The sequence below is a fragment of the Musa acuminata genome, chromosome BXJ1-5 (assembly GCF_036884655.1).
Source record: "Musa acuminata AAA Group cultivar baxijiao chromosome BXJ1-5, Cavendish_Baxijiao_AAA, whole genome shotgun sequence".
Lineage (NCBI taxonomy): Eukaryota > Viridiplantae > Streptophyta > Magnoliopsida > Zingiberales > Musaceae > Musa > Musa acuminata.
The window spans coordinates 37,825,968-37,852,563 of record NC_088331.1 but is presented as its reverse complement, the minus strand read 5'-3'; the positions used below and the strand labels follow the sequence as shown (position 1 = coordinate 37,852,563).

The 26,596-nt window shown below is 36.9% G+C and overlaps 1 protein-coding gene across 1 annotated transcript; it reads right to left on the bottom strand.

The window, feature by feature from the left end:
- Positions 1-15,056: 15,056 nt before the first annotated feature.
- Positions 15,057-23,796, bottom strand: LOC103974098 (uncharacterized). The gene is made up of 4 exons (XM_009388850.3): positions 23,495-23,796; positions 23,261-23,387; positions 20,632-20,794; positions 15,057-15,556 (listed from the first exon to the last, which is right to left on the bottom strand). The coding sequence occupies exons 1-4, from the start codon at positions 23,747-23,749 to the stop codon at positions 15,337-15,339; spliced, it is 765 nt and encodes a 254-aa protein (XP_009387125.2). The 5' UTR covers positions 23,750-23,796; the 3' UTR covers positions 15,057-15,336.
- Between the last annotated feature and the right edge of the window lie 2,800 nt (positions 23,797-26,596).

Below are 26,596 nucleotides of genomic sequence, written 5' to 3'. Positions count from 1 at the left end.
CCGCTTGACACAGTCTCGGAGACTGTGCCACGACGGTTTTACTTGTTTGATCATTGTTTAGGCCTTTCTCTTGGCCCAACACAGCACAAACTTGGGCCCAACTGTCCCCTAATTAGGTTAGCCCAATTCTAATCCTAATTATATACTAATTATAATTTTTAAGATATTTACTAAGCTAAATAAAGTTTATAAATCTAGGTTTCTTCCAACGAGCTTCCAACGATCTTTCGGCAAACTTCCGACGATCTCTCGGAAATGTTCCAACGGACTCTCGGCAAGCTCCTGGACTTCGCAAGATCTTCTTAACGAGTTCTAATAAGCTTCTTTGGTAAGCTCCTGGACTTCTCGATCAATTCCGGCAAAACTTTCGACGAACGTCTAGACTTCCGATGAACTCTCGAACTTCCAATGAAATCGCGTTCTTGACTCCAGGACTCCATTTTGCTTTATACCTTGCTATCATAGTTAATTCTGCATACATAAAAACCTACTTTGATCTATACAATTATTACAAAGCTTGAATCATGTTGTCCGGCATGTCATTGGTTCTTCGACGCTTCGTCCGATTCTTCGACGCTTCGTCCGATTCTTCGACGCTTCGTCCGATTCTTCGGCGCATCGTCCTCTCTTATGGCCTATTGCCCAATCAGCTAGTTGACCTCTACAACTCTGATTTCCTTGGCATAATTTCTGCTCTTCTTGGCCTGATGCCTGAACTCATGGCCTGAAGCTTTCTGTCGATACGTCGACTGATCCTTCAGTTCGACGTCTAATCTTCTGACATGTTTCTCTCCGGCCCAACATGATTCTTTCCACTTTAATTATCTCTCCCTGATCAAAGCTACCTATGTCACTCAAAATGCATATCAAATCATAAATACTATCAATTGGTTTCATTATCAAAATCTAAGATTCAACAATTTTGACTATCTCGTCGTCGAAAGTCGTTAAGGCATAGTTTGCCACCTCGCCTTTGTTTGTTTGTTTTTCATCTTCAAATGAAATTGATTCATCCCAAGCCACTTTGAGTATTTTTTTCTTCTTTTGGCAACTTCTTCTTTTTAAGTTTATTTTTTATTATTTAATTCTTATTTTAAGAATTTTTAAGCTTTAATGATAAGAGTTCAAAGTCATCATCACTTGAGCTTTTGCTTGAGTGATCTTAATTTGTTCTAAGTGCAAAATCCTTGTTCTTTGGAAGATTGTTCTCAAATTCATCATATTCAACATGTGCTATAAAACTCATTTTATAGGTCATTAAAGACCTAATAAGTTCTTCTAGTGGAAAATGGTTCAAGTTCTTTGATTCTTGTATTATCGTTATTTTTGAATCCCAATTTTTAGAAAGTGATCATAAAACTTTATTAACAAGTTCAAAATTCAAAAAATATTTATCAAGTGCTTTTAAACCATTGACAACATTTATAAAACGAGTGTACATGTCAACAATAGTTTCGCTCGACTTCATTCGAAATAGGTCAAAATCATGCCTTAAAAGATTGACTTTAGAATCTTTTATTCTATTCGTGCCTTCTGTATGATTTCAAGAGTGTGCCAAATATTGAAAGTTATCTCACAAATAGAAACTCGATTAAATTTATTTTTGTCTAAAGTGCAAAACAAGGCATTCATAGCCTTTGCATGTAAAGAGAAAGTCTTCTTCTCCAACTCATTTCAATCGTTCATTGGAAAAGAAGACTTTTGAAAACTAAATTTGACTATATTCCATAAATCGAGATTCAATGAAAATAAGAAAACTCTCGAGTTTTTCAATAAGTGTACTCTGTCCCATTGAACATGGGAGGACAAATGAGAGAGTGACCCTCTTGAAAGTCGAAAAGAGTCATTTCTCTTGGGTGTTAAACCAAATGAGAAAGAACGTGGCTCTGATACCAACTGTTAGGAACGAGTCGGGACTAAGAAGGGGGGGGGGAATTAGTGCAGCGATAAAAACATCGGTTTAAAAAATCTTCATACGATAAAATACGTTTAACTTGAAATACGTTTGGAAGGGTGTGCAACAAAAATAATGAGGAAGTAAAGTGGTTTGCAATAAAGATAAAGAGCAAAACTGAAATATAAATCATTTTATAGTGGTTCGGCCATCGTGACCTATATCCATTCCCGATTCCTCCTCCGTTGAGACCATCGGCATCCACATCGGTCTTCCTTTAATGGTTGAATACCAACTACCCTCTTACAATACTTTCTCCTTTTCAAATATTTAGGAGAAAACCTTTATAAGTCACTCTTTTACAAGTACTCCCTCACATACCTCCTTTAGGACTAATGCTAAGTACTAGGATGAGGGAACTAAAAGTTTTGACAGAGTTTACTCAATTTTTTTCTCTAGAATTCCTGCTCTATTCTTGTTGTCCAAGTGGGATATTTATAAGTCCCAAATGATTTTAAAAATGGAACCAAAAATTTAAACTTCTGGGTCTTCAGGGTACGGGCGGTACCACCGCCTGTAGCTTAATACTGGGGGGTACCACCACCCAATCTGACAGTACCACTACCTGACAGCCTCGGAGACCAAGTTTCTTAAGTTTTCCAACTCACAAGCGGTTCTACTGCCTGTTCTTGCGGTGCCACTGCCTGGCCCAACATTTGGGTCATTGAATGGGCCTTCTAATGAGCCCTTCTAATGAGCCCAAATCACTCCTAATTTAGGCTCAATTAGCCCCTAATTTAGTTAGCCCAATTCCAATTCAATTATATGCTAATTACGAATTTTAAGGCATACACTAAGCTAAATAAGTCCGGTAAGTCTAGGTTTCTTCCAGCGAGCTTCCGACAATCTTTCGGTGAACTTCCGACGATCTCTCGACAATGTTCCAATGGACTTCCAACAAGCACATGGACTTCACGATAATCTTTTTGGCGAGTTTCGATGAATGTTTGAACTTCCGACAAATGTCCGAACTTCCGACGAACTCTCGAACTCTCAATGAAATCTCGTTCTTGACTCTGGGACTTCATTTTGCTTTATGCCTTGCTATCGTAGTTAATCTTGCACACTTAAAACCTACTTCGATCTCGACAATTATTACAAAGCTTGAATCAAAGTTGTCCGACATATTATTGGTTCATCGACACTTCGTCCGATTCTTCGGCGCATCGTCGTCTCTTATGGCCTATTACTCAATCAGCCAATTGACCTCCGCAACTCCGACATCCTTGGGATAATTTCTGCTCTTTTTGGCCTGATGCCCGAATCCATGCCTGAAGCCTTCTGTCGATACGTCGACCGGTCCTTCGGCTCGACGTCCAATCTTCTGACATGTCTTTCTCCGGCCTAACATGATTCTTCCTACTTTAATTTTCTCTCCCTGATCGAAGCTTCCTACATCACTAAAAATGTAGATCAAATCATAAATACTATCAATTGGTTTCATCATCAAAATCTAAGATTCAATAGCCTCAGGGTTGAAGGCTACATGGACTCGAGTTTCCAATCTGATGTTAATGATAGCAAGTATAATTTGGGGTTTGTGTTCATCCTGAATGGAGTAGTATACTAGAAGAGTTCTAAGCAAGATACTACTGCTAACTCAACCATAGAGGCAGAGTACATTGCTACAGTAGAGGCAACAAATGAGGAAATCTGGATGAAGAAGTTCATCATAGATCTAGGAGTCATGCTGGGCAGCGATGAGCTAATTCCCTTATATTACGATAACAATGGGGCAATTTCTCAAATGAGGGAACTCGGGTCTCATCAGAAGTATTTTGAAGAGGTTCTAGGTTATTAGAGAGATCGTGGCCCGATAAGATGTAGTAGTGGAACGAGTTCTATCCGAAGATAACATCGCAGATCTATTGACAAAGCCGCTGTCTCAGATTGTCTTTAAGCATCACAGAAGTCTGATGGGGATTAGACACATAGGTGATTGGCTTTAGGTAAAGTGGGAGATTGCTAGTCATAGGTGCCCTGCAAGCCAATCATGTGAGTGATGGCACGTGTGACATGATACACATTCTTTGTGCTTATTATTATTTGATATTTTATCACTTTATATTAATTATTACATATATGTATATATTGTGATGCTCATGCATCTGTGTAATGGGAATCAGATCATGATGAGACCACGATAATGAGATCGATTCACCTTTAAACACATACCTTAAATAATCATAGTCATAGGTTACTCGAAAAGGACATTGAGATAATCGAATAGACTGGTATATTGTCTATGTTGGGCTGACAACCCATAGGTTCAGCCTATAGTGGGCTTTAATGGCCCATAGCCCACCCCCCTTTCAAGTAAAACCCTAGATCAAATTAGGGAGATGTGGTGGCTGTGAAAAAGGGGGAAAAACTATAGCAATGAGGTATCAAATTATAGCAGCAACTTAATTCAAAAAGGATGAGAAAAATATAAAAAAATAAGAGAAGGGAATGGAAGAAGATAAGGACAACATAAAGAGACCGATATTAATCATCCAAGCAGTATTCTCATCTCAAGTTAGATCAGATCTACAATAGATTCTTACTGTGATTACTTGGGGAGAATTCGAATATTATACACAGTGACGTAATCCTTATATCTCAGTTATTCTCTTAAGATTGTTACTTGAGTTTTAGGTAAAAGACTGATATTTATATTTTTATTATTCTTATAGTGGATTATCTTTAGTTTGCCTATGGTTTTTACCCTTTACGTTAGAGGGATTTTTCACGTAAATCTTGGTGTTCTATTTGATTATGATTCTATTTAATTCCACTATATGTTATGGCCTGCTAGTATTTTTTCATATACAAAAGTTTATTTCTCTTTATATCTCATCAACTAGTATCAGAGTAGGGTTTTGGTAATTTAATTTTTGTGTTTGAACATGGAGGCCAGTAGTGTTTCTCACATGGTTAGCTTGAATGGAAACAATTGGATGATATGAAAACTATGAATTGAAGATATCTTGTATTGTAAAGACTTGTATGAACCTTTACAAGGGGATAATGCAAAGCCTGCAACTATAACAGATGATAAGTGGAAGAGGTTAGATCAAAAAACAATTGGGTTTATTCGATAATAGTTCGATAAAAGTATCTTTCACCATGTTTCTACTGAAAGTTCGCATATTCTCATTAGAAAAAGTTAGAAGGTCTTTATGAAAGAAAAACAACTGGCAACAAAGCTTTCTTGATTAGAAAACTTGTGAAACTGAAATATAAAGAGGGTGCTTCTATTACTGAGTATTTGAATGAAATGCAAGATATCATTAACCAGTTATCCTCTATGAAAATGTCTCTTGATGATAAGTTACAGGCATTGTTACTTCTCAGTTCATTACTAGAAAGTTAGGAGACACTAGTGGTTTCTCTTAGTAATTCTGTGCCAGATGGTATTGTCACCATTAGTCAAGTAACAAACAGTTTGTTGAATGAGGAGTTGAGAAGAAAGAATTCAGCAACATCTCAGAATGATTCACATGCACTTACCTCAGAGAATAGAGGAAGGTCAAAGTTCAAGGATAGAAGCAGTTCATGCATGGGTAGAAGCAAGTCAAGATCAAGAAAAGATATTATTTGCTATAACTATAGTGAGAAAGGACATTATAAGAATCAATGTAAGCAACCTAAGAAGAGTAAGAAAAAAAAAAAGTGGAGTCTATAGAGTCAAAAGATAACACTACAACTATAGTGTAGGGTGGTGATTATTTGATTTTGTATCCTTCTGATAATATTTTTTTTTTTTGTATCAGGATCTTGAGTAGGTGATTGACATAGGTGCTTCTTATCATGCTACACCACGGAGGGAGTTTTTTGCCACCTGTAACATCATTGACATAGGTGATATCTATATAAAGACCAACCTTAGTTACAAATTGGTGCTTAAAGATGTGAGGCGTGTGGTTGACTTAAGGTTGAATTTAATTTCAATTGGAAGACTAGATGAGGAAGACTATGATAACAGATTTCACATAGGACAATGGAAGCTCAGTAAGGGTTCTCTTATTATGGCTAATGGAAAGAAATGTCATACCTTATACAAGTTGCAGGCCAAAGTTTATGGTGAGCAGTTAAATGCTATAGAGAAAGACTTCAGCATGGAGTTGTGGCATAGGCAATTGAGACATATGAGCGAGAAGAGACTGCAAGCTCTTTCCAAGAGAGAGGTATTGCCAGATCTCAGAAGTACACATATGAACCCTTATATTGATTGTTTGGCTGGTAAACAACACCGAGTTTCATTTGCTAGTCCTGCTTTGTCTAGAAAAATATATGCTCTGGATCGTGTTTATATAGATGTATGTGGTCCTTTAAGGACAAAAACTCCTGGTGGATCTGTTAATGTTCCTAGCATTAGTGGTGTACTTTATTTTGTCACTTTTATAGATTTTTCTAAGAAAATTTGGGCTTATGCTATGAAGACCAAAGATCAGGTTATTAATGTCTTTAAAGAGTTTATGCCAGGGTTGAAAGGGAGACAAAAAGGTAATTGAAATGCATAAGATCATATAATGATGGTGAGTATATAGGATTATTTAATGATTATTATAGGTCACATAGAATCTAACATGATATGATAGTTCCTGGTATACCTCAGCATAATATTATTATAGAGAGGATGAACCGTACCATCATGAAAAAGATTAGATGTATGCTTTCACATGCTAAACTACCAAAAAAGTTTTGGGATGAGGCTTTGAGGATTACAATTGATGTGATCAACTTGTCATTATGTACAACCCTATGTTGTGATGTTATAGAGCATATATGGTCAAAGAAAGATGTTTCCTATAGGCATTTGAGAGTTTTGGTTGTTGTGCATTTGCACATATTCTAGACAATGAGAGGTGCAAGTTGGATGGTAAGACAAAAGAATGTATTTTTCTTAGCTACTCACATGATCGGTTTGGTTATAGGCTTTGGGATCAAGAAAAGCAAAAAGTGTTTAGAAGCAGAGATGTGATCTTCTTTGAGGATCAAACCTTTGAGGATTTGAAAAAGAAGGCACTAGCCAAGACTTCTGCAAAAGGATTAGCAGATTGTAACCTAGTTATTCCTCTAGTATATTAGGGTGATGGGAGAGATATGTAGGAAGATGGTGTAGAGCCCGATATTAATCTACCTATTGGACATATTGAGCAAGAAGAAGTTGGAGAGCAGCTTTCTATAAAACCTCAATTGAGAAGATCTTCTAGACAATATCAACCTTCCAGAAGATACTCTACAGATGAGTATGTGATGCTTATTGATGTAAGTAAACTAGAGAGTACTAGGAAGAAGTTAAAAGTAAGTAGAAAAAGAATTGGTTAGTTGCTATGTAGGAAGAGATTGATGCTCTTCAGAAGAACCATACTTATGATTTGGTGCTACTACCAAATAGAATGAAGGCCTTGAAGAACAAGTGGGTTTTTAGGTTGAAGATTCAAGAATATTGTTCTCAACCAAAGTACAAAGAAAGGCTTTAGTCAAAAGAAAGATATTGACTTTGAAGAGATTTTTTTTCCTGTTGTTAAAATGTTTTCTATTCGTATTGCTCTTGGTATTGCTACTAGTCAGGACTTGGAGGTTGAGTAGTTAGATATGAAGACAACTTTCCTTCATAATGATTTGAAGGAGAAAATTTATATGGAGCAAACATAAGGCTTAAAAGTCAAAGGTAAAAATAACTTTATTTGCGAGTTGAAGAAGAGCTTGTACGGGCTAAAGCAAGCTCCAAGATAGTGATACAAAAAGTTTGATTCATTTATAATATAAAATAGATACAAAAGAACGGCTTTAGATTATTATCTGTACATCAAATGGTTTGGTAAGAACTTTATTATTCTCTTACTTTATGTTGATGACATATTTTTTCTTGGGAAAGATATGTCTATAATTGATAGGTTGAAGAAGGAACTGAGTCTTTTGCAATGAAGGATATGAGACCAGCAAAGCAAATACTAGGTATGCAGATTTCTTATGACAGAAAAAATAAGAAGATTTGGTTGTCATAGGAGAAATACAAAGAGAAGGTATTGGAAATGTTCAGTATAAGCAATGCAAAGCCAGTTAGTTCTCCTCTTGCAAGTCACTTCAAGTTGTGCTCAAAATAGAGTCCATCAAGTATAATGAGAAGGTGAAAATGCAAAAGGTTCCTTATGCTTCAGCAGTTGGAAGTTTAATGTATGCAATGGTATATACGAGGCCAGACATCGCATATATAGTGGGTGTTACTAGTAGATTTCTTGCAAATCCATGCAAAGAGCATTGGGCAACAATGAAGTGGATTTTTAGATATCTTAGAGGAAGCTATAAGGTTTGTTTAAGCTTTAGAAGTGAATCACTTGTATTGATAGGTTACACAGATACAGATATGACAAGAGATATAGACACGAGGAAGTCCATATCAGGTTTTGTACTTACTTTTGTAGGGAGAGCTATGTCATGGCAATCCAGATTATAAAGGTGTATTGCTCTCTCCACCACAAAGGCAGAATATATTACTGTTATAGAGGTTTGTAAAGAAATGTTATGGATGAAAGAATTCTTACAAGAATTAGGGCTGAAATAAGAAAATTATGTGATGCATTGTGACAGCCAGAGTGCTATCCATTTGTGTAAGAACCCAATATTTCATTCCAAGTCAAAGCATATAGATGTTAGATATCATTGGATTCAAAATGTACTTGAAGAGAAACAGTTGCAACTTCAAAAAATTCACACAAATGACAACGGAGCAGACATGTTGACAAAGACCTAACCAAATGAAAGACAGTAGATATATCGACAGCTAGTCGGCATGGCTTCATATTGAGGAGTTATGGGACAACCTCCCTTATAGGCTAAAGGGGAGGTTATTGGGCTGACAGCCCATAGGTTCAGGTCATAGTGGGCTTTAACAGCCTACGGCCCACCCTCCCCTTTCAAGTAAAACCCTAGATCAAATTAGGGAGGTATGGTGGGTACGAAAAAGGGGAAAAACTACAGCAACGAGGTATTAAATTGTAGTAGCAACTTGATTAAAAAAAGATGAGAAAAAGATAGAAAAATAAGAGAAGGAAATGGAAGAATATAAGGACAATATAGAGAGACTGTTCTCAATCATCTATACAGTATTTTTATCTCAAGTTAGATCAGATCTATAGTCGATTCTTGCTATGGTTACTTAGGGAGAATTTGAATATTGTGCACAGTGACATAATCCTTGTATCCCAATTATTCTCTTGAGATTGTTGCTTGGGTTTTGGGCAAAAGACTAAGATTTGTATTTTCATTATTCTTATAGTGAATTATCTCTGGTTTATCCCGTGGTTTTTACCCTTTTTGTTGGAGGGATTTTTCACATAAATCTTGGCGTTCTATTTGATTGTGATTCCATTTAATTTCGTTACGTATTATGACCTACTAGTATTTGTTCATATGCAAAAGTTTATTTCTCTTTATATCCCATTAGTATACCCGTCCATATGATGGAGGCAGTTCATCTCATAGCTATGCGTATGGGAACACTAAGGATACAATGCAGGTACTCATTGGAGAATGAGTTTACTGATTGATCTGCTCATAGAATATTGGATGGTTGATGATGTCTTATTGTCAAACAGCATTCCTAGTCCCAGTAGTGTATTTGGTCCTTAGACTTGAGACACTAAAGATGTCTTGTATTAGTACTCCACTCTTTGATACCATACTTATATGTTTGAAAGTTCCAAATCTAGTATAACTAATTATTGAGAGTGGTAGCCAACCTTACGAGGGCTATTGAGTATCGATAGAGGATCATCCGCTCTCGGTATCATGAGAAGAATATCCTATGTGTTCTTGCTCAAATAAATCCTTAGCAAAGGCCATTCGAATTAAGAGAGAAAGAGGTTCTCTAGGAGAATTCGATTAGAGCGAGACTCAAGGAGAAATTGTATGGGCCTGACAGCATAATGCCCACTATATGGTCTCTGGGATATTAGATATATAAGTGACTATAGGTACATAGTAATTAAGGATAGATAGGTCCAAAGGATTGGATTCTCTTATATTGTTTGGGGACTAATGTGTAGTGGCGTAGTACGTTCGTAGTCAATGAGTCGAGTGAATTATTATGGAGATAATAATTCACTGAGCCAGAAAGAGTTCTGACATGTATGACTCATGGCCAATTCGATATTAGGCCTAGAGGGTCATATACATATGGTAGGTGTTACAACGAGGAGAGGTTCAGATACAATATATCCGTTGGAGCCTATATCTTATTGGATATCCAATAAGCCCCTGAATTATTGGATCTTACGGATGTGATCCAATAAGAGCTAATAAGAGATTCTTGGGTAGAGACCCACTAATCTAAGAGGCTTGGATAATTGGATGAATATCCAATACCCATTAGGGCAGGATCCATTAGGATTAACTGGGGGCCTCTATAAATAAGAGGGAACTAAAGGCCCATAGGCTGGGGCTTCTTGGTTGCTACCTCCTATTCTCCTCTCCCCTTCTTCTCCTCATATAGCAAGCATGGAGATTTAAGGAGCATCGTCATAGCCCTGCTATGTGGATCACCGCTAAAGAAGAGGACGCTTGACCTCCTTCATCCTCTCTAACAGATCTATAGGAATTTAGGGATATACGATCTCCCTAGGTAATATAATTGTCTCACACATAATTTTTTGTGTCGCGGGTTTTGCATACCAATCTACGCATGACAATGAACACATATTGGAAAATTTGGGGTTTTTGTTTTATGTTCTTCCATTGTGCATGTGATGTCACCCCTAGATTTCCTTACAATCCTGACCTTGGGCGTTTCTCCTCCGTACTACAGGCTTAGGCCTTCCGTCCCGACATGTTGTTGCCTCCAGAAGCTAGTTCGCCGGTGATGACATCTATTTACTTCTTGACAGGGCCATTGGGATGTGGAGATGCTTCTCTTGGTTTCTTGAGGTTGCGCTCGAGATTCCCTCTTCGGATCAGCTCTTTGATTTGGTTCTAGAGGTCACAACATTCCTTCGTATCATGACCATAGTCTCGGTGAAACCTATAATATTTAGATTAATCCTTGTGAGTGGCTTTTAGTAGGTTGGGTTCCATTAGGAGCCCCTTCTCCTTGATTTGAAGAAAGATTTTAGTGCAGGAAGTGTTCAGAGGTAAAGAGGGGTGGGTGGCCTCGAGAGCAATAGCTTAGGTCAATCAAACCTCCTTTGAGGTTATGCCACATATAGCCTCGAGGTCACCCTTGGGGGTTGCTCCATGCGAGGCCTCTTGTTGTCTTCACATTTCCCTGCCATCAACATCTCTGTCGCAATGTACTGATTGGCACGTTGGAGCATCTGAAGGACAATTGCAGGTAGCCTTTCAATCAGTGACCAAAAAAATCTTAAGGGTCATAAGGCCATCAGGAATGCCTACATGATTAGGGAGGAATGAGTGTCTGGGACTCCTCGGATCTCGGTGGCGAAGTGTGCAATGAATTAAGAGAGAGATTTATCGTCTCTCTAGCATAGCACGAGGAGCGTGGCCATGGAAGGCTTGGGTTATATGCTCGGTAGGAATTTATGCTCAAATTCCTTCGTGAGCTTATCAAAGGATGCGACCGAGACTAGCTGCAACTAGCTAAACCAAATCCAAGCTAGTCCCCTGAGAGTGGTAGGAAATGTTCGACACATCATGGCGTCGAAAGTACCACAAAGGACCATCTGGGCCCGGAATGTGGCGATGTGCTCTACTAGGTCAAAGTCACCATCGTATGTTTCACAAGTCGAGAGTCGAAAGTTGAGGGGGACAGGCTTATCCTAGATCTCTTGGGTGAAGGGGAATCCTCTCATGTGGCTCTCCCCAGCCTCGTCCCGTGACTTGTGAAATTCCCGTTGGAACTCGTCCAAGCGTTGGTTGACAAGAGATAGTTGGGCCTTGAATGAATCGTCGGCCAAGTCTGATGATAGGGTCTCGGGCTCAAGGAATAGGGGCAGGGCTGGGCAAGATATAGAGTTAGGGAATGGGCTTTTATGCTTGCGGGCGAGGGTCAATCATACGCGATCTGATGATGGTGACCGACTCCTTAGGTGGTCGACTTGTACCTTTGTGCAAGCGTCGATCAACCTGCATAGATTTACATCGCGCGACGTCGTTCCAAGCTTTTCAGAGCGGCTTTGTACTGTACGATACTGTCTCGTACGACTTCGGACGGTGCGGGATGGGGTAGTCGCCCTCTCGAGTCCGTGGTACCACGTCAATGCAACGCTCCATCTCAGTCTCGAGACTCCATGTCCGCATTAATGTATTTGCTGACTGTGGCCAAGAGGATCCGATACTAGAATATACTCTATCAATTAGTATTTTTATTTATATCCATCATAAAAGTCAGACAAGTTACTTATCTAAAACTACCCAAGTTGGATAAGTGAGATATTATCTTTGTGGATAAAAAAAAAAGTTAATTCTAAAATACTTGTAAATTAACTCAGGGAGGTATATATTAATTAATTATAGTAAGTATTGTTCTAATGGATCATATCCCTTCTTTACATCTTTACACGGATGGCGAAAGAAGCTCAAGAGATCGACATTGAGCCAACCTAAAACATGACAGAGGGGCAATAGGTGCATCACACCTAATGTTGTTCTCTCGGAACACCTAAAGCTGTCACGTCACATCCAACGCTTCCACGTGCATCACATGTCTGGGATTAGGATCAATTTCAGGGGTATTTTTGTCACATCAGGTTTTCATCTTTGATCGACGATTCTAATCTTATATGCTGAGGTCGACAGCATTAAAAAAACAGAAAACGAAATGGGCGTAAACTGCAATAGAGAACCTTTTTCGTCTCCACGCGTCAAGAGAATGCATGTGAATCGTTGCATCTCGTAGGTTACACAGCTCAGCGGATCACAAACGCTCACACTGTCGGCAACCAAAGAGATCGAGTCTAAGATTATGTGGCACCGTTCGGAATGCGTATATAATTAATATATTCAAAATGTACTCACAGATACCGAATCGATCAAGAACGGAAACTAAATCGAGTTAACGCTTTGATAGTTTCAACTGAATCAAAATGAGTTTGGTTGTTCGACGACGATTTAGTTATGATCTAATAAAAATTTAAAAATAAAAAATCACATATTCTTTCGAATGATAAATATATCCTTTTCAAACTAATAATAAATAGTTATTTGGACGATCAATAATAATAATAAAAACGTAAGTTTTATTTATTTGGGATCCCATGTGTTATGTTATTGAGATCCTATGTAGTTAGCTACGCTTAACATTATAATCTCTATATTTAAAAAATTTATTTTGAGAACCATGCTACAACATGCAAAAAATAATGTGCTATCCTTCACTATCCTCTTAAATGACCAACGAGAAAGCTTCGATTAAATCTCGATAACTTATTCATCAAAATGAGCTTATTGAGGGTGGTCGTCATCTTGTCGATGCTTCTTGGAAGGCAATCATGGATCTTGTTATTGATGATGATGACAACGGAGCCTTCTTCTTGGGTATTGGATCCCCATCCAGTAACCTCTTACTTAATGGATATTGGATCCTCATCTAATAATCATCCTAAGCTCTATTTGATCTTTCCAAAGGATTTATTAAAACAAAGGCTTATCGAATATCTCATAGTTGATCCTCTATTCGTTGCATTATCCACCATATGTATATGACCCTCTGGGCTCAATAGCGAGCTGGCCGTGAGATGCACCTACCAAAACTCATTTTGACTCAATAAATTATTATCCCCATAATAATTCACCCAACTCATCAACTATGAACGTATTAGACCACTATGCCATAATTCTGAAACGATACAGGGAGATCTAATCCATTGGATATATCTATCCTTAGTTTTCGTGTATATATAGTCCATCATCAATCTAATATCTCAGAGATCGCATATCGAGCATGGTATTATCATGTCCATACGAAATCTATTCGAGTCTCACTTTAATCAGATTCTCCTAGAGAACTCTCTCAATCCAAATCTCATATTTATCAGATTTATCATGATCCGATTAACCCTAGCTAAAGATTTGCTTGAGTGAGAGCACATGAGATATTCCTCTAATGAAACCGAGAATGGATGATCTTCTCTATAAACATTCAATTGCCCTCGTAAGGTTGGCTACCACTCCCTATGAGAAATTGTGTTCGATCTAGAACTTCAAAACCTATAAGTTTGGTATCAAAAAGTAGAGTACTCAAACAAAGCATCCTTGGTGTCTCAAATCTAAGGACCATACACACAATTGGAACTATGAAATTACTGTCTTATAATAAGGTATCATTAATCAACCAGCATTCTACAAGCGAATCATTCAATGAACTCATTCTCCAATTAGCACATACATTATATCTTTAGTGTCTCCACACAAGTAGCTATGAGATCAACTATCTCTATTATATGGATGAGTATATAGCACACTAGTCTTTCCAATCATTTCGATATCTCTCTCGAGTAACCTATGACCGAGAATATTTAGGGTTTGTATTTATATGTGAATTTGTCTCATTATTATGATATCATGATGATCCAATTCTCTTTGTACAAATCCAAAGATATCGTAATATATTTATCATCAATATAAAATAATAAATAAATAAATAAATAAAATTATATAACGTATCACACGTGTTATCACTCACGTGATTGGCTTGCAGGACACTTATAACTAACAAGTAACACATGTCAACCCAATTACCGATGAAGTTATGGGGCTTGAAGAACATGACCTTCTTCCATGCCCTCAGAGCAACGTAGGCACGATGGAGGTAGAGATTGACGATAGTAATGTCAATGTCAATCTCAACATCGAACTCAAAGTTATCATCTCCAAAAGGACCAGGAGTTGACCGTGCATGATAGAAACAACCTCAATATTGGAGATAGCCTAGGAAAAACGTAAGAGGGAAAAGAAGCAAAGCAAGATAACGAAATCGAAAGGGGAGATAGTGAGAATAGCAATTACAAAATTACTTTTTTATCTATTTTTTAACATCATTTCCTATACGTGATAATATAATAGATATATTCCATCAGTAGAATCAATTATGTGAAAAAAAAATTAAATATTTTATTTTTATAAATATATAGATCCTAATAAAAAATTTTAAAGTACATGCTAAACATAACTAATTACTTAAATCAATCAAAAATATATATATCCGCACGTGTCAATACCTACGTCAACCTGACGAGTCATCATCCAACCTCGTCTGTACGCATGCCTGATGAATTCAAGGTTACAAATCTGCATCTATCTTACAAGAGAAGATGCACCAACATAGTCAGAAAACATTCTCTTGCAAGGCCGATAACTTTTATCTATAAGACAGGTTGCAGGACCCCTGAAGGTAAATCGTCTCAGCAGTACACACATCGGACAGCAATTCCAATTGTTTGCTAATCGTATTGTTGCCTCAATTGCATCTCTGTCTCAGTCTTCCAAGTCGCATGGCTCGATTGTCCCTTCATCCTCTTAAGCTTCTCCTTGTCTTTGACAGTCGACCCCTTCGTTTTATCGGACACTTTCTGTTCTGCAATAGGGCGATCTCCGCAAACTGGGCACACCATACCACGGGAATGAGAGTAGGTCTTAGGAATCCCACACTGCAGGCACACCCTAAAACAAAAAAACAGTCATATTAGGCAGGAAAGCAACATAAAGGCTACACTTTCTTGAAGGGGGAATCACCAAATTATCTTGAAGTAAATCCCAGGAATTTGTACCTCCAAAAGAGGTTTGCTTATTTCTGAACAATACAATTTCTAGTTGGCATTACCAAAAGATTCTTATCTTTCCTATACCAAAATGAGATTCTTGCTGTAAGCATCTACTACCAAACACCCAAAGCCATTAGTGACTATATAATGTAAATTGCATTCTTCTTGCCAAAGCCAATCCACAAATTTCATCTTGTGGGCCACCTACATTATCATTGGCTTTTCATCGTTCTACCTTCTATCTTCAATTTCACACATGATTGCTACGGTGTCATACGGAAACTTACCCACCCACTTTTCGCCTCATGTCTCAAGCATTACTCAATTCAAAATAAGCCACAAAATCATGTGCTAAAGTCATTTTTAAGGCAAGTTTTGCCTACAGGACAAGCTTCTTAGTTAACAAAGATTTGACCACATGCTTCAAAATAATTTCTTAAAGTAGAAACAGTTGAAGGAAGCTTTTCTCTGGCTTCAAGCAATGACTTAACTGCACAAGGACTGTCTGCTAGTGTAACACAATTACCATTGAATCAACGACATAATCAAATTATTACATTAGCAAACCTACAATGACTTCAAGTGCGGTAGTGATAAAAAGAATGATTCTAAGAGGGAACTTATTAGCGTATGAAACAAAAATAAAAATGTATGTTATAACACTGTAAAACAATACCGATATTGTAGCAACACTGAAGGGGGTCTCTAATCATTACTTCAACCTGTCCATTCACTTGCTACACTTTATAAGCAGATATTGTAATAAAAAAAAGCATAACATTTGGAATACAAAATTGATTGATTTTGACAGGGTGATGGAGGACCATTGAGCTTTACAAATGATTTCAAAAAAAATTATTTTATATTAGGATATCAACAAAAAGACTACTTTGAGTGGTATAGAATGATTGATATTGAATGTATACAGTTGCAAAAATAAAACTGGTAAGCACTCCTAGGAAATATTGGCAACATATCCGACGTAGTCTTGAACACCGTCAAGAACCTCCCATCACTCAATGGTAAATCATAAAATAAAAATTTAAGGAAAAATATTTACTAGCATACTTTCAACGCCAATTGGTTGAACAATTATTAAACCTTAAATAGTTGAATTCTAGTGTGACAAAGTATTTGGCCCAATTTGAGGAACTTTTACTTATGTATGAAATAAAAGAGGACTAAAACATCACTGTCCGAAGATTTGTTAGTGGATTGAGGTTTGATAATCAACGGGAAGTCTCCCTTAGTTTCCCTGACACCATGGAGGAAGCTTCCCGATGAATCCTTAAGATTGATAAGTACATCAAACTTTATCCAACTCATCAAACATCTACTGTGTCTCTCGACAATAGAACTATTACCCAATCTACCCCAAGTAGTGACTCTGTCAAGCCAAAAATCCCCACTACTAGCAACAATCTTGGCCCAATCATGAATCGTCCAACTTGTTTAACTACTTATTCTTAAACTAGTTCGTCTTCAATCCAATGGCATTACTACCATGGTATAAGTCACATTGCCTCTTTTTGTCCTCAATATACCCTTAAAACAAGAACCAAAGGATCAAATCAAGGAAGTAGACCAAGTACTTGAACCCAAAGCCTACTCAATTGATGAAAACGAACTAGAAATTAAAGATGCCCATGTTAGTGTTGTCCGCATTATTCTCTATACTGCTAGGGAATCCAATGAATGGAAGAGGACAAGTATCTTCCATACTTTTTATTCAAAGTGGGGAAAGAACTTGCAAATTGGTTATTAATGGGAGTAGCACCGTGAACGTAGTCTCAAAATCTACTATCAAGAAACTAAACCTTAAGGTAGAGTCACATCCGACTCCATTCAAAGTAGCTTGAGTTGACAAAACCACTCTACTCATGATCAAGAGTTGCAAATTGGTTATTAATGGGAGTAGCACCGTGAACGTAGTCTCAAAATCTACTATCAAAAAACTAAACCTTAAGGTAGAGTCACATCCGACTTCATTCAAAGTAGCTTGAGTTGACAAAACCACTCTACTCGTGATCAAGAGATGCCTAGTATCAATCAAAATGAGCGATTACCAAGATGAGATTTATTGAGATGTTACCCATCTTCTATTAGATCGACCTTGGTTGTGAGAAAACACTTACGTCTTTCTATACAAAGGCAAAAACATCATCCTGGGAGTAGTAAAACTATCAGAAAAGAACAAATTAAGAACTCCCAAGTCTCCTCCACAAGCCCCAACCACCAAGGAACTCTATTGACTAGATCCTAAGTCTTTTGTAATTAAGCATTATTCTAACGCTCATAACAAATCTGTTGATGCCCTTAGTAGAATTTCTACAATCCTATCTACCATGAGTGTTAAGGTCATAAGATTCGAGCGATTAAAAGAAGAGTGTACCCAATGTTTAGGCTTTAATCACATATATCGAAAAGTCAAAGATGAAAATCGTCATCAACATACAAACTTCATTCTTAGGGATAGTTACCTTTTTTGATCTACTAGATTATGTGTTCCCCAATCCTCCCTTTTAGAATTTCTTGTTTGGGAAATGCACGCAGGTGGATTAACAGGTCACCTAGACTGAGACAAAACCAATGCATTAGTCGATGATAGATTTTACTGGCCTGCCTTAAAGCGAGATGTTGCTTGAGTGGTGTCCCAGTGTCGTACCTATCAAATTGCCAAAATTCACAAGCACAATACTGGCCTATATACCCCATTACCCATTCCATATTCACCATGGCAATATGTGCGTTTAGATTTTATCCTTCGACTTCCCAAAACAACCCATGGCCATTATTCTACTTTGGTTGTTGTTGATCAATTTTAAAAAATGGTCCACTTTATCCCATGTAATAAGACTAGCGACACCTCATACATTACTAAATTGTTCTTTCGAGAAGTGGTTAAATTACATGGCTTGCTCTTAATTATGGTGTCCAATAGGGATGTGAAATTTGTTAGCTACTTTTGAAAAATTTTATGAAAACTATTTAACACAATATTGAAGTTCTCTTTAGCCTTTCCCTCCCAAATTGATGATCAAACTGAAGTTGTTAATCATTTCTTGGAAAATCTTCTTAGATGTTTAGATAGAGAGAAACATGAAAACTAGGACTTAACCTTACCCACTACAAAATTTGCATATAATAACTTAGGAAACCACACCACCAAAAAAAGCCTATTTTAAACTATCCTCGGCTATACTCGATGACCTTGCACTCCTTCCATTTGACTATCGTGCCTCAGAACCAGCCTACTCCTTCACTCAACGTATTCATGATTTGCATGCTGAGGTTTGACGTAAAATTGCTTTAAGTAATGAAAATTACAAATTTATTACTAATGCACATCGTAGAAGTCAAGAGTTTCAAGTTGACGATTGTGTCTTGGTTCACGTTCGCCTGAGAGATTCCCTAAAAACTCATTCAAAAAATTGTATGCTCGAGCCATTGGTCCTTTCCCATTATCCAAAATATGTGATCTAATACATATATGCTCAATTTGCCTTCCAACTTAAATATTAGTCTGATTTTGGAAGATTTAACTTCATATCATAGTCCTTTTGAGCTTCCTCTGTCTACCGGTGTTCTTACAGGTGACAATCCTCTCAAAGCACCAATTCTCCCATAACACAGGGATGGCATATGCGTCATTCTTGATGACTGCCTTATTACATCTGTCATCTGCTACTAGCATTACTCAACATTTTCTTATCAAGTGGCATGATCGTCCAGCTTCCAATGACACTTGGATTACTTTGGAGGAACTTCATGACTTTGCACCAGACTTATTAGACCAGTACCTAGCAGATCACTCTCCAGGGTCGAGTTTTTTTTTTTACTGGAGGAGAATGATGAAAAACTATCAAGCTTTATAAAGGATTTCAAAAAGGTTGATTCTAGACAAAGATATCAGTAAAAAGTGATCAATTAGTTGGTTTAGAAATTCTAAGAGTTGTGTTAAAAATTGAAAAGTCTTTTGGTCTTTCTAAGGATTCCTTTTGTATTAAGTGCACTCATTTACTATTTAGGTATCCTATAAGTCACATTTTGGATTTCTAAAAGATACTAATTCCCTAACAGATTATTCTTGGAAATCATTATCTTCATTAATTGTACCAAGTCTCCTAAATCCCTAGAAATGGTAAAGCTTGTTAATGGATCAAACATTTTATATTTGAATGAAAAGAATTGTATATTTTCTAGTCTCTTATCTCACACTTCTCTTTCCTTTTCTTCCCCTCTCTCTCTCTACTTCACTACTTTGTTCTACATCACAAGGCTAGTGTTACTAGGTTACCAAAGAAAAACATAAATCTCATGTAAATTTAGTTGTAAAATTCTTTTCAACTTGCTTAATTTTCAGAAATTAGTTCAGGTTTATACCCAGAAATATTGAGTTTTTTTATCAAGATAATCAATGAAGAAATATAGAAAAGAAGATAAAAAATTTTCATGTGACATTGATTTCGGAAAAAAAAAACATATCATAAACTTTTTAGATATTTATTATGGTGAGTTTAGAAGAGAAAGAAGTACTAATAAGCAAAGTTCCTAATGTTGCCCAAAATGGCACAGTATCTACTAGTCCAGATATAATCGGGATATTCTGGGCATGGTATTAGGGTTAAAAGAAATAAAAAATTTGGGCCTACACTGAATGCTAAGCCTGGTTCTTAGAAACTTAATGTTCAGGCCAAACTACATATAACTTACATATTTAGATTTTGGGGCCAAAATTACTGCTTTTATCTGAATGTTCCCTGGATCTTTCGCACAATATCAAGTCTAGAGTGTTATAAAACAGTGATTTCTCTTATTCTTCATTCAATTTTCATCACTAGAAATATGTTTTTCCCTTGCCAACAGCTTCTAAAAAGCATTAATCTATAAAGTTACTCATCCTCATCATCAAATTTAAGATTATCTGAATTTTGCTTCTCAACTGTCATTAACGTATATTTAGAGAACAGGTACCTTAACAATTCTGCAGCATCTTTTGGGTCAGGATTTGTTGCAGAAATGAGACGCTTGCCACCAGGTATCATGCTGGAGTTTGATGTGGGACAGCTTCCCTCTACATCATTTCTTACTCGGTCACGAATTCCAATTAATTGAGCTTTGGCCTCAACAACAGCACCTGGAATGTCAAGTTTATGTCATATAGACAGTGAAACAGGACAGAAAATGAAAGCAAAAGAAAAATCAAAAGCAACGGCAGCAGAGCATACAAATGCAGAACAAGTAAAGAACAGACATCTGATATTGAAATTTACGAACACACAGACAAGTCAGACAAAAAATTCATGTGAGGTAGTTCAATCTAATTCTTTTGAGGACTAGGGTGATGTTTAAATATCCAATTTTTTTAATTGAACTTGTCTTTTATATTCTAAGAGTCAAAACATTATCTCCTTTTAGGAGTTTGTAGCTTCTTTCATGTGAGAGTTAGGATCCTAACAAACTTTGTACATACAATGTGCAAGCTGAACGCCTGAACCAAATAACAAAATCAATGAAGTTATATCTCTCTAGGTGTTACGGTATATCCGTCTTAACTAGTTAAAAGTCCAAAACACATGCTAATAGCATCCTAATCCAACACATGTCTAAAGCCTTCTTCAGATTACCTACACATGTCCTGGATATACATGATAAATTAACGTATCAATAAACAAAAGTAGATAATACTTTCATATGGTTTCATTTGGTCTGAAATATTTATGCTGCTTATGTGATGCAAAGAGAAATGAGGGACCTGTCCAGCATGGCTTGGACGAGCTTTACCCTTTCTTTTCTTAATTATGCACAAAGAATTATTCATACATGTATTGCACATATATTCTAGGATCTGAAAAATGCTGATTTCATCCAACAAGTTCCCATGTCTAGCACAGAGAATCTTGGCAAACTCATAAAGCTAACACAAAGAAGATGGTAGAGGTGTAAAGTCTTCAACGTGAGAGCTATAACCTGATGAAAAAATTTAGTGTGATGTCCAAGTCAGGATGAAGGCATGGAATAGATGGTGGACTTCAAGACATGATTAAATTACAGTAGTGTTGAGTATAGGTGTCCGGTACAGATGAGGAAAGGGAGAAGTATAGGTGGAAGGGACAGATTTCTTATCACTGGCCAAGAACAAGCCAGTGATAAGAATAAAGACAGTAGATCGTGGTACAAATTGAAGCTAGCTATGTTGCTCATCAACATAATTCCAAAAGTTTTGAGGCATGTTAAGAGTGAAAAGAGAGGAATAGAAAGACAGTAGGATTAGATAGTTGACTGAATAATGATATCATATTCCTATAAGGCAACACCTTATAATATACCATGAAGACCGAATGTAGGTACCAGAGGTATTAAGAGTTCTACCAATTAAAAATAACTGAGTTGTCAATCCAAGAAGTTAAACCAGGTGGGATATGTTGTCTCACAATCAGCTTCTAAAAGATTATGCAATTGTAAATGTACTTTCTTGCAGATAGATAAGTAAAGATGACCATTTATCTAACTGTAGCTTCAATGCTTTTGACCATTTAAGTATAAAACATTACCTGACTCTGGAAGAGAAAAGGAAATTTAGAAATCTGAAAGACATACACAACATGGACCAAATATTGTAATAAAAAAATGAATGAGGAATTGATGAGGGCAATATTCATAAATCTTAGAATGTCTTGGTAGAGGATAACTAACTGATAATAGATGTGCTGCAAGCACATCAATATAAGTGGAATACATGATACAAATCCTAACCAATAATTCACGAAGAAAAATAGTTAGTGCTTGATGAAGAAAAATTGTAAATTCACAAAAAGTTAAATATATTGTACAACAGAGTGTGACAAAAGCTTATAATAAATAAGTAATCATTTACATGTATCACGAATTTTCTTCTTTTCTTGCCAACTTATCCATTACTTGTTAATCCATGAGAACATGATAAATCACTAACAGTTATAAATACCTCATTGATAAGTACATGAACTCTAAAATGAAAATAGTTATTCTTGATTTGCATAAGGACTTCCATACCAAAATGTTTTGATGTTAAACCAGGCCCATGGCTCATCACCTCTAATTAATCTAACACATTAATGAAGATTATTCATTTAAAGACATTCTACAAACTAGACAATTTTAAACCTAAAAGAATAAATAAACAAACAAATAGCACATTATCTTATTTTGTCATGTGTGTTGTACACCAAGGAAGGACATAAGTTGTACACTCACATTAATTTTGATAAGTTGTAGTCCAAAGATAGAACCCAAAAATCATTACTTATTTAATTAAAAGAAACTAGACTTCCCTGGACCCGAAATCATTCAGTTTCTGATGGATGTTCATCACAAAACCAGGGCTCAGCATGTATCGTGAATACCAAGTGATGAAATATTTGCCAACCAAGATGGCAGCAGTAGTCATAATCTTATTCTCGAGGAAGTAAATCCTAATCAAGGGACTAATTTAGCATATAATGTAATATCAACAAAAGGACAATTACAGAAGGGAAAAAAATAAAGCAAGAACCTTTACAAGCTAGGGTTCCTAAATTTCCCAAATAAATCATAAAAAATACAACATTTTTGTATTACCCACCAGCTGGAAGATCTTTCCTGTCTCTCTTGGATCTATTCCTCATTCTCCGATCGAGCACCCCCAGCGCCTCGGTTGTCTCCTCAGGAGCAGCAGCACAATTGTTGAGGAACTCAGGCGGCCCCGTGATCTCCACGATGCCAAGCAAAATCCAAAGGCAAAAGAATAAATATTTCACCCCTAGGTATGGCAACCAAAACGAGGGACATCCATAAGAAGACATAGAACGAAAGGTACCTCATCGAAGGCATCTAACGCGGAGGGGAGGAAGGAATTAGCGGGTGGACCAGAGGCATCGGCGAGCGACCTCTGCCTTTTCATTCGCCTAGAACGTTCCTTCAGGGCTTCTTCTTCGTCGTCGTCCCAATCCTCCTCCTCGCCATCCTCTCCACCCCTTGCTTCATCGTCGCTGAGAAAAGGAGAAGAAGGAGAGGCTCTTGCGCCGACCTCTTCCTCGTCCGAGGAGTAGCCCTGCAACAGTGCTAAGCTCATGGCCGTAACCCTCTTCTCGGCTTCCGTCTCAGCCAAACTTCCCAGCCACACCGATGGAACCGTTTTATATAGTTTATAACGGTCCGTTGCGAGACGTCTATGACGGGCCAAATATGCCGTTATATAATGATTTATCTCGGACACAATCCGATATATTCCAGCGACATTATATATATAACACACACATTAGTATATACATACTATATCAGGAATAAAGTTTATTTTGTTGTTAAAATTATTCGAGCTTTTCTTTTTGTTTCGACATGATTTTTTTCTACGTTTTAATGACTTATTTTGAACTTAAACGTAGGTGGGCTTGCAATTGAAGAAAGTGTGGAATGGGCTTGGCATGGGCATGATTCGGACATCTCCACATTCGGAGGGAGATGTGTTGAAATGTGTTTTATTGATTCACAAATATAAGATTTCAAGCAAGTGATTACTAGGAATGATAGCAAATTAAGTATTTTTAGTATTCGCACCATTTCAACTTGGTCGAATGGGATTATAATAAGTTTGTTCATATAGACTATAAGTATAAGATTTTGGATCCTATATGTTAGTGGATCTAATGAACTATGTATTACCGATCCGATAAAATAACTAACTTATTAATCTTATTATACTTTAATGATTATTCTAAAATGTTTTAAGGGTTTAAGTGAATATATGGTTGTCAAATAATTTGAATATTTAATAAATAATAGATGAAAATTATATTTTAAGTATGTATTGATGTAAGTTTTGTTCATTTTAAAAGTCTATTGAATATTTTTATGATAATTAATATTTTATTTAAAAATAAATATATATTTTTATTTAAATTAATACGTAAAAGAAAAATAAATGAATGAATGTATATAATCTTATAAAAATTTCATATGGCTCAAATATACAATAAATAAAAATATAATCAAATAAATAAATATAAAATATTATTTTTAAATAAATAAATAAAAAATTACCATTATAGAAAATATAAACATATTTATTTCTCAAAAATCATTTTGGTAATCTTATAATTTTAGACAAAGTCATAAGATATTTTTTAATTTTTAAAAATTATATTACCATTCTATAAATGTTGAAATGCTAATGTTATCGAGAGATAATATCGGTATTTAAATATTTTCAAAGCAACATCCATGCCAATGTAATTTGAAAAAAAATTATCAAATATCCATTTACTTTTAAAATGTTCATTAGGCCATATCTCAGATGTGTTTCAAAAAGTACCTTAAATTTATTCGGCACTTATAAGTTTATTTGGGTCTTGCCCGGAGTATCCCATAACACTTCTACCTGACTTATCTAAGTTAATTTTGATGCTATTTATTAAGATTTAATCTGAAATAATAAATAGACTCATTAATCTGATTGAACCAAAAAAATGATCCAAATTAAGTCTAAATGATTGAAACTAGTAAAAGTAACTCATAATTAAGTCCAAATTAATTATCAGTTAGATCCATCCAACTCATAAGCTATTAAGATTTTCTCTCACTTTGGATATGTGATTAAATCAAGGTATTTCATTTAATAATTATTCTCTTTGTTTTCAAGTACAATAACAGGTCTGGAAAGTAAGTAAGTTGAAATTAATGTGTCCACCTAGATAATTAATGATTAATTATTTCTTGTAAAATACACCATAAGTGTCAAAGACCCTAAAACAAATTAAATGGGCATTATTTAGCATCATATGGTAATAAGAAATGTGATGGGTGATTATATTTGTGGAAATGACATCTGCAGCAAAATTCCATTTCATGTCACCTTTGAGATTTTGTTTTTAATGTCTCAACTACTCTCTCCATTTTGATCAGTGAGTGCAGCATACTATATATATACTCCAAATTAAGCTTCTGCAATCAGCATACTATACAGTCCGTTTGCTTTTAGTACTCGAGTTACAAGGCTTGTTCAGTAAACCCTAAAAGCAGTGGAAAGCTGAGAGGGTTCAGTAAAGGTTTTCTTCCGGTACTGACCAGATCACAGACTCCATTTAACTCCTGCTTTCGTGCTCAGCTTACAGGACTTGTTCCCTGCTAAATTGCTGGAACGCAGGAAGGTGGGGTGGGGATGGGGAGGGGGGGGGGGGGGGATCTCTATGCTTTGATCTCTTCGGTCAACCCTAAATCCAGTGGAAAGCTGAGGTATCAGTAAATGCCATCTTCTAGTACTGGCTAGATTGCAGAAATGATCAGTCCTTAGGAACAGGAAGACCTGACAGGCATCATCTATGGTTGCAGCAAATGCACAGTCCTCCACCAGGACAAAGCCATCAATTTCATCCTCTTTAGCACTACAGCAGCAAAGCTGATCACCTTGCATGACAGTCCCTATTCCTTCGCACAAGCACAGCAGGCCATCATCCCTGCTAAATGCCAATGCCCTACCCATGTGACGAGAATATGGGAGAATTATGATGAGCGCACAAGCACCGCACAGCACGACCAAATTCAATGCTACACCACAGAACGAGTTCGTCGACCAGGTCGCGGCCATGCAACGTAGGGACGCGAGGACCATGAACAGTGGCGTCAGTTCTGACATGCCAAGTACCCCATCGTCTGCTGCAAAGAAGCTGCCTTCTTCATGATGATTAGGAAGGGTTTCTGCTGAGTCGCTGCAATGGGAGGCACTGTTATCACCGGGTTTTCTAAAGTTGGGATTAGGCACCAATGATGAGGTGAACGCGGTGGTGGACACACTCTTTCCACGCAGGAAAGATGGAGCAGGAGCTTGGGAATGGCATGGGGGGGCGGGCGGGGGCGGGGGGGCGGGGCATGCCTGAGAACCCAGTCGTGAAGTGGAATCCAACTCCTTCCCCAATCTTAGATTCCT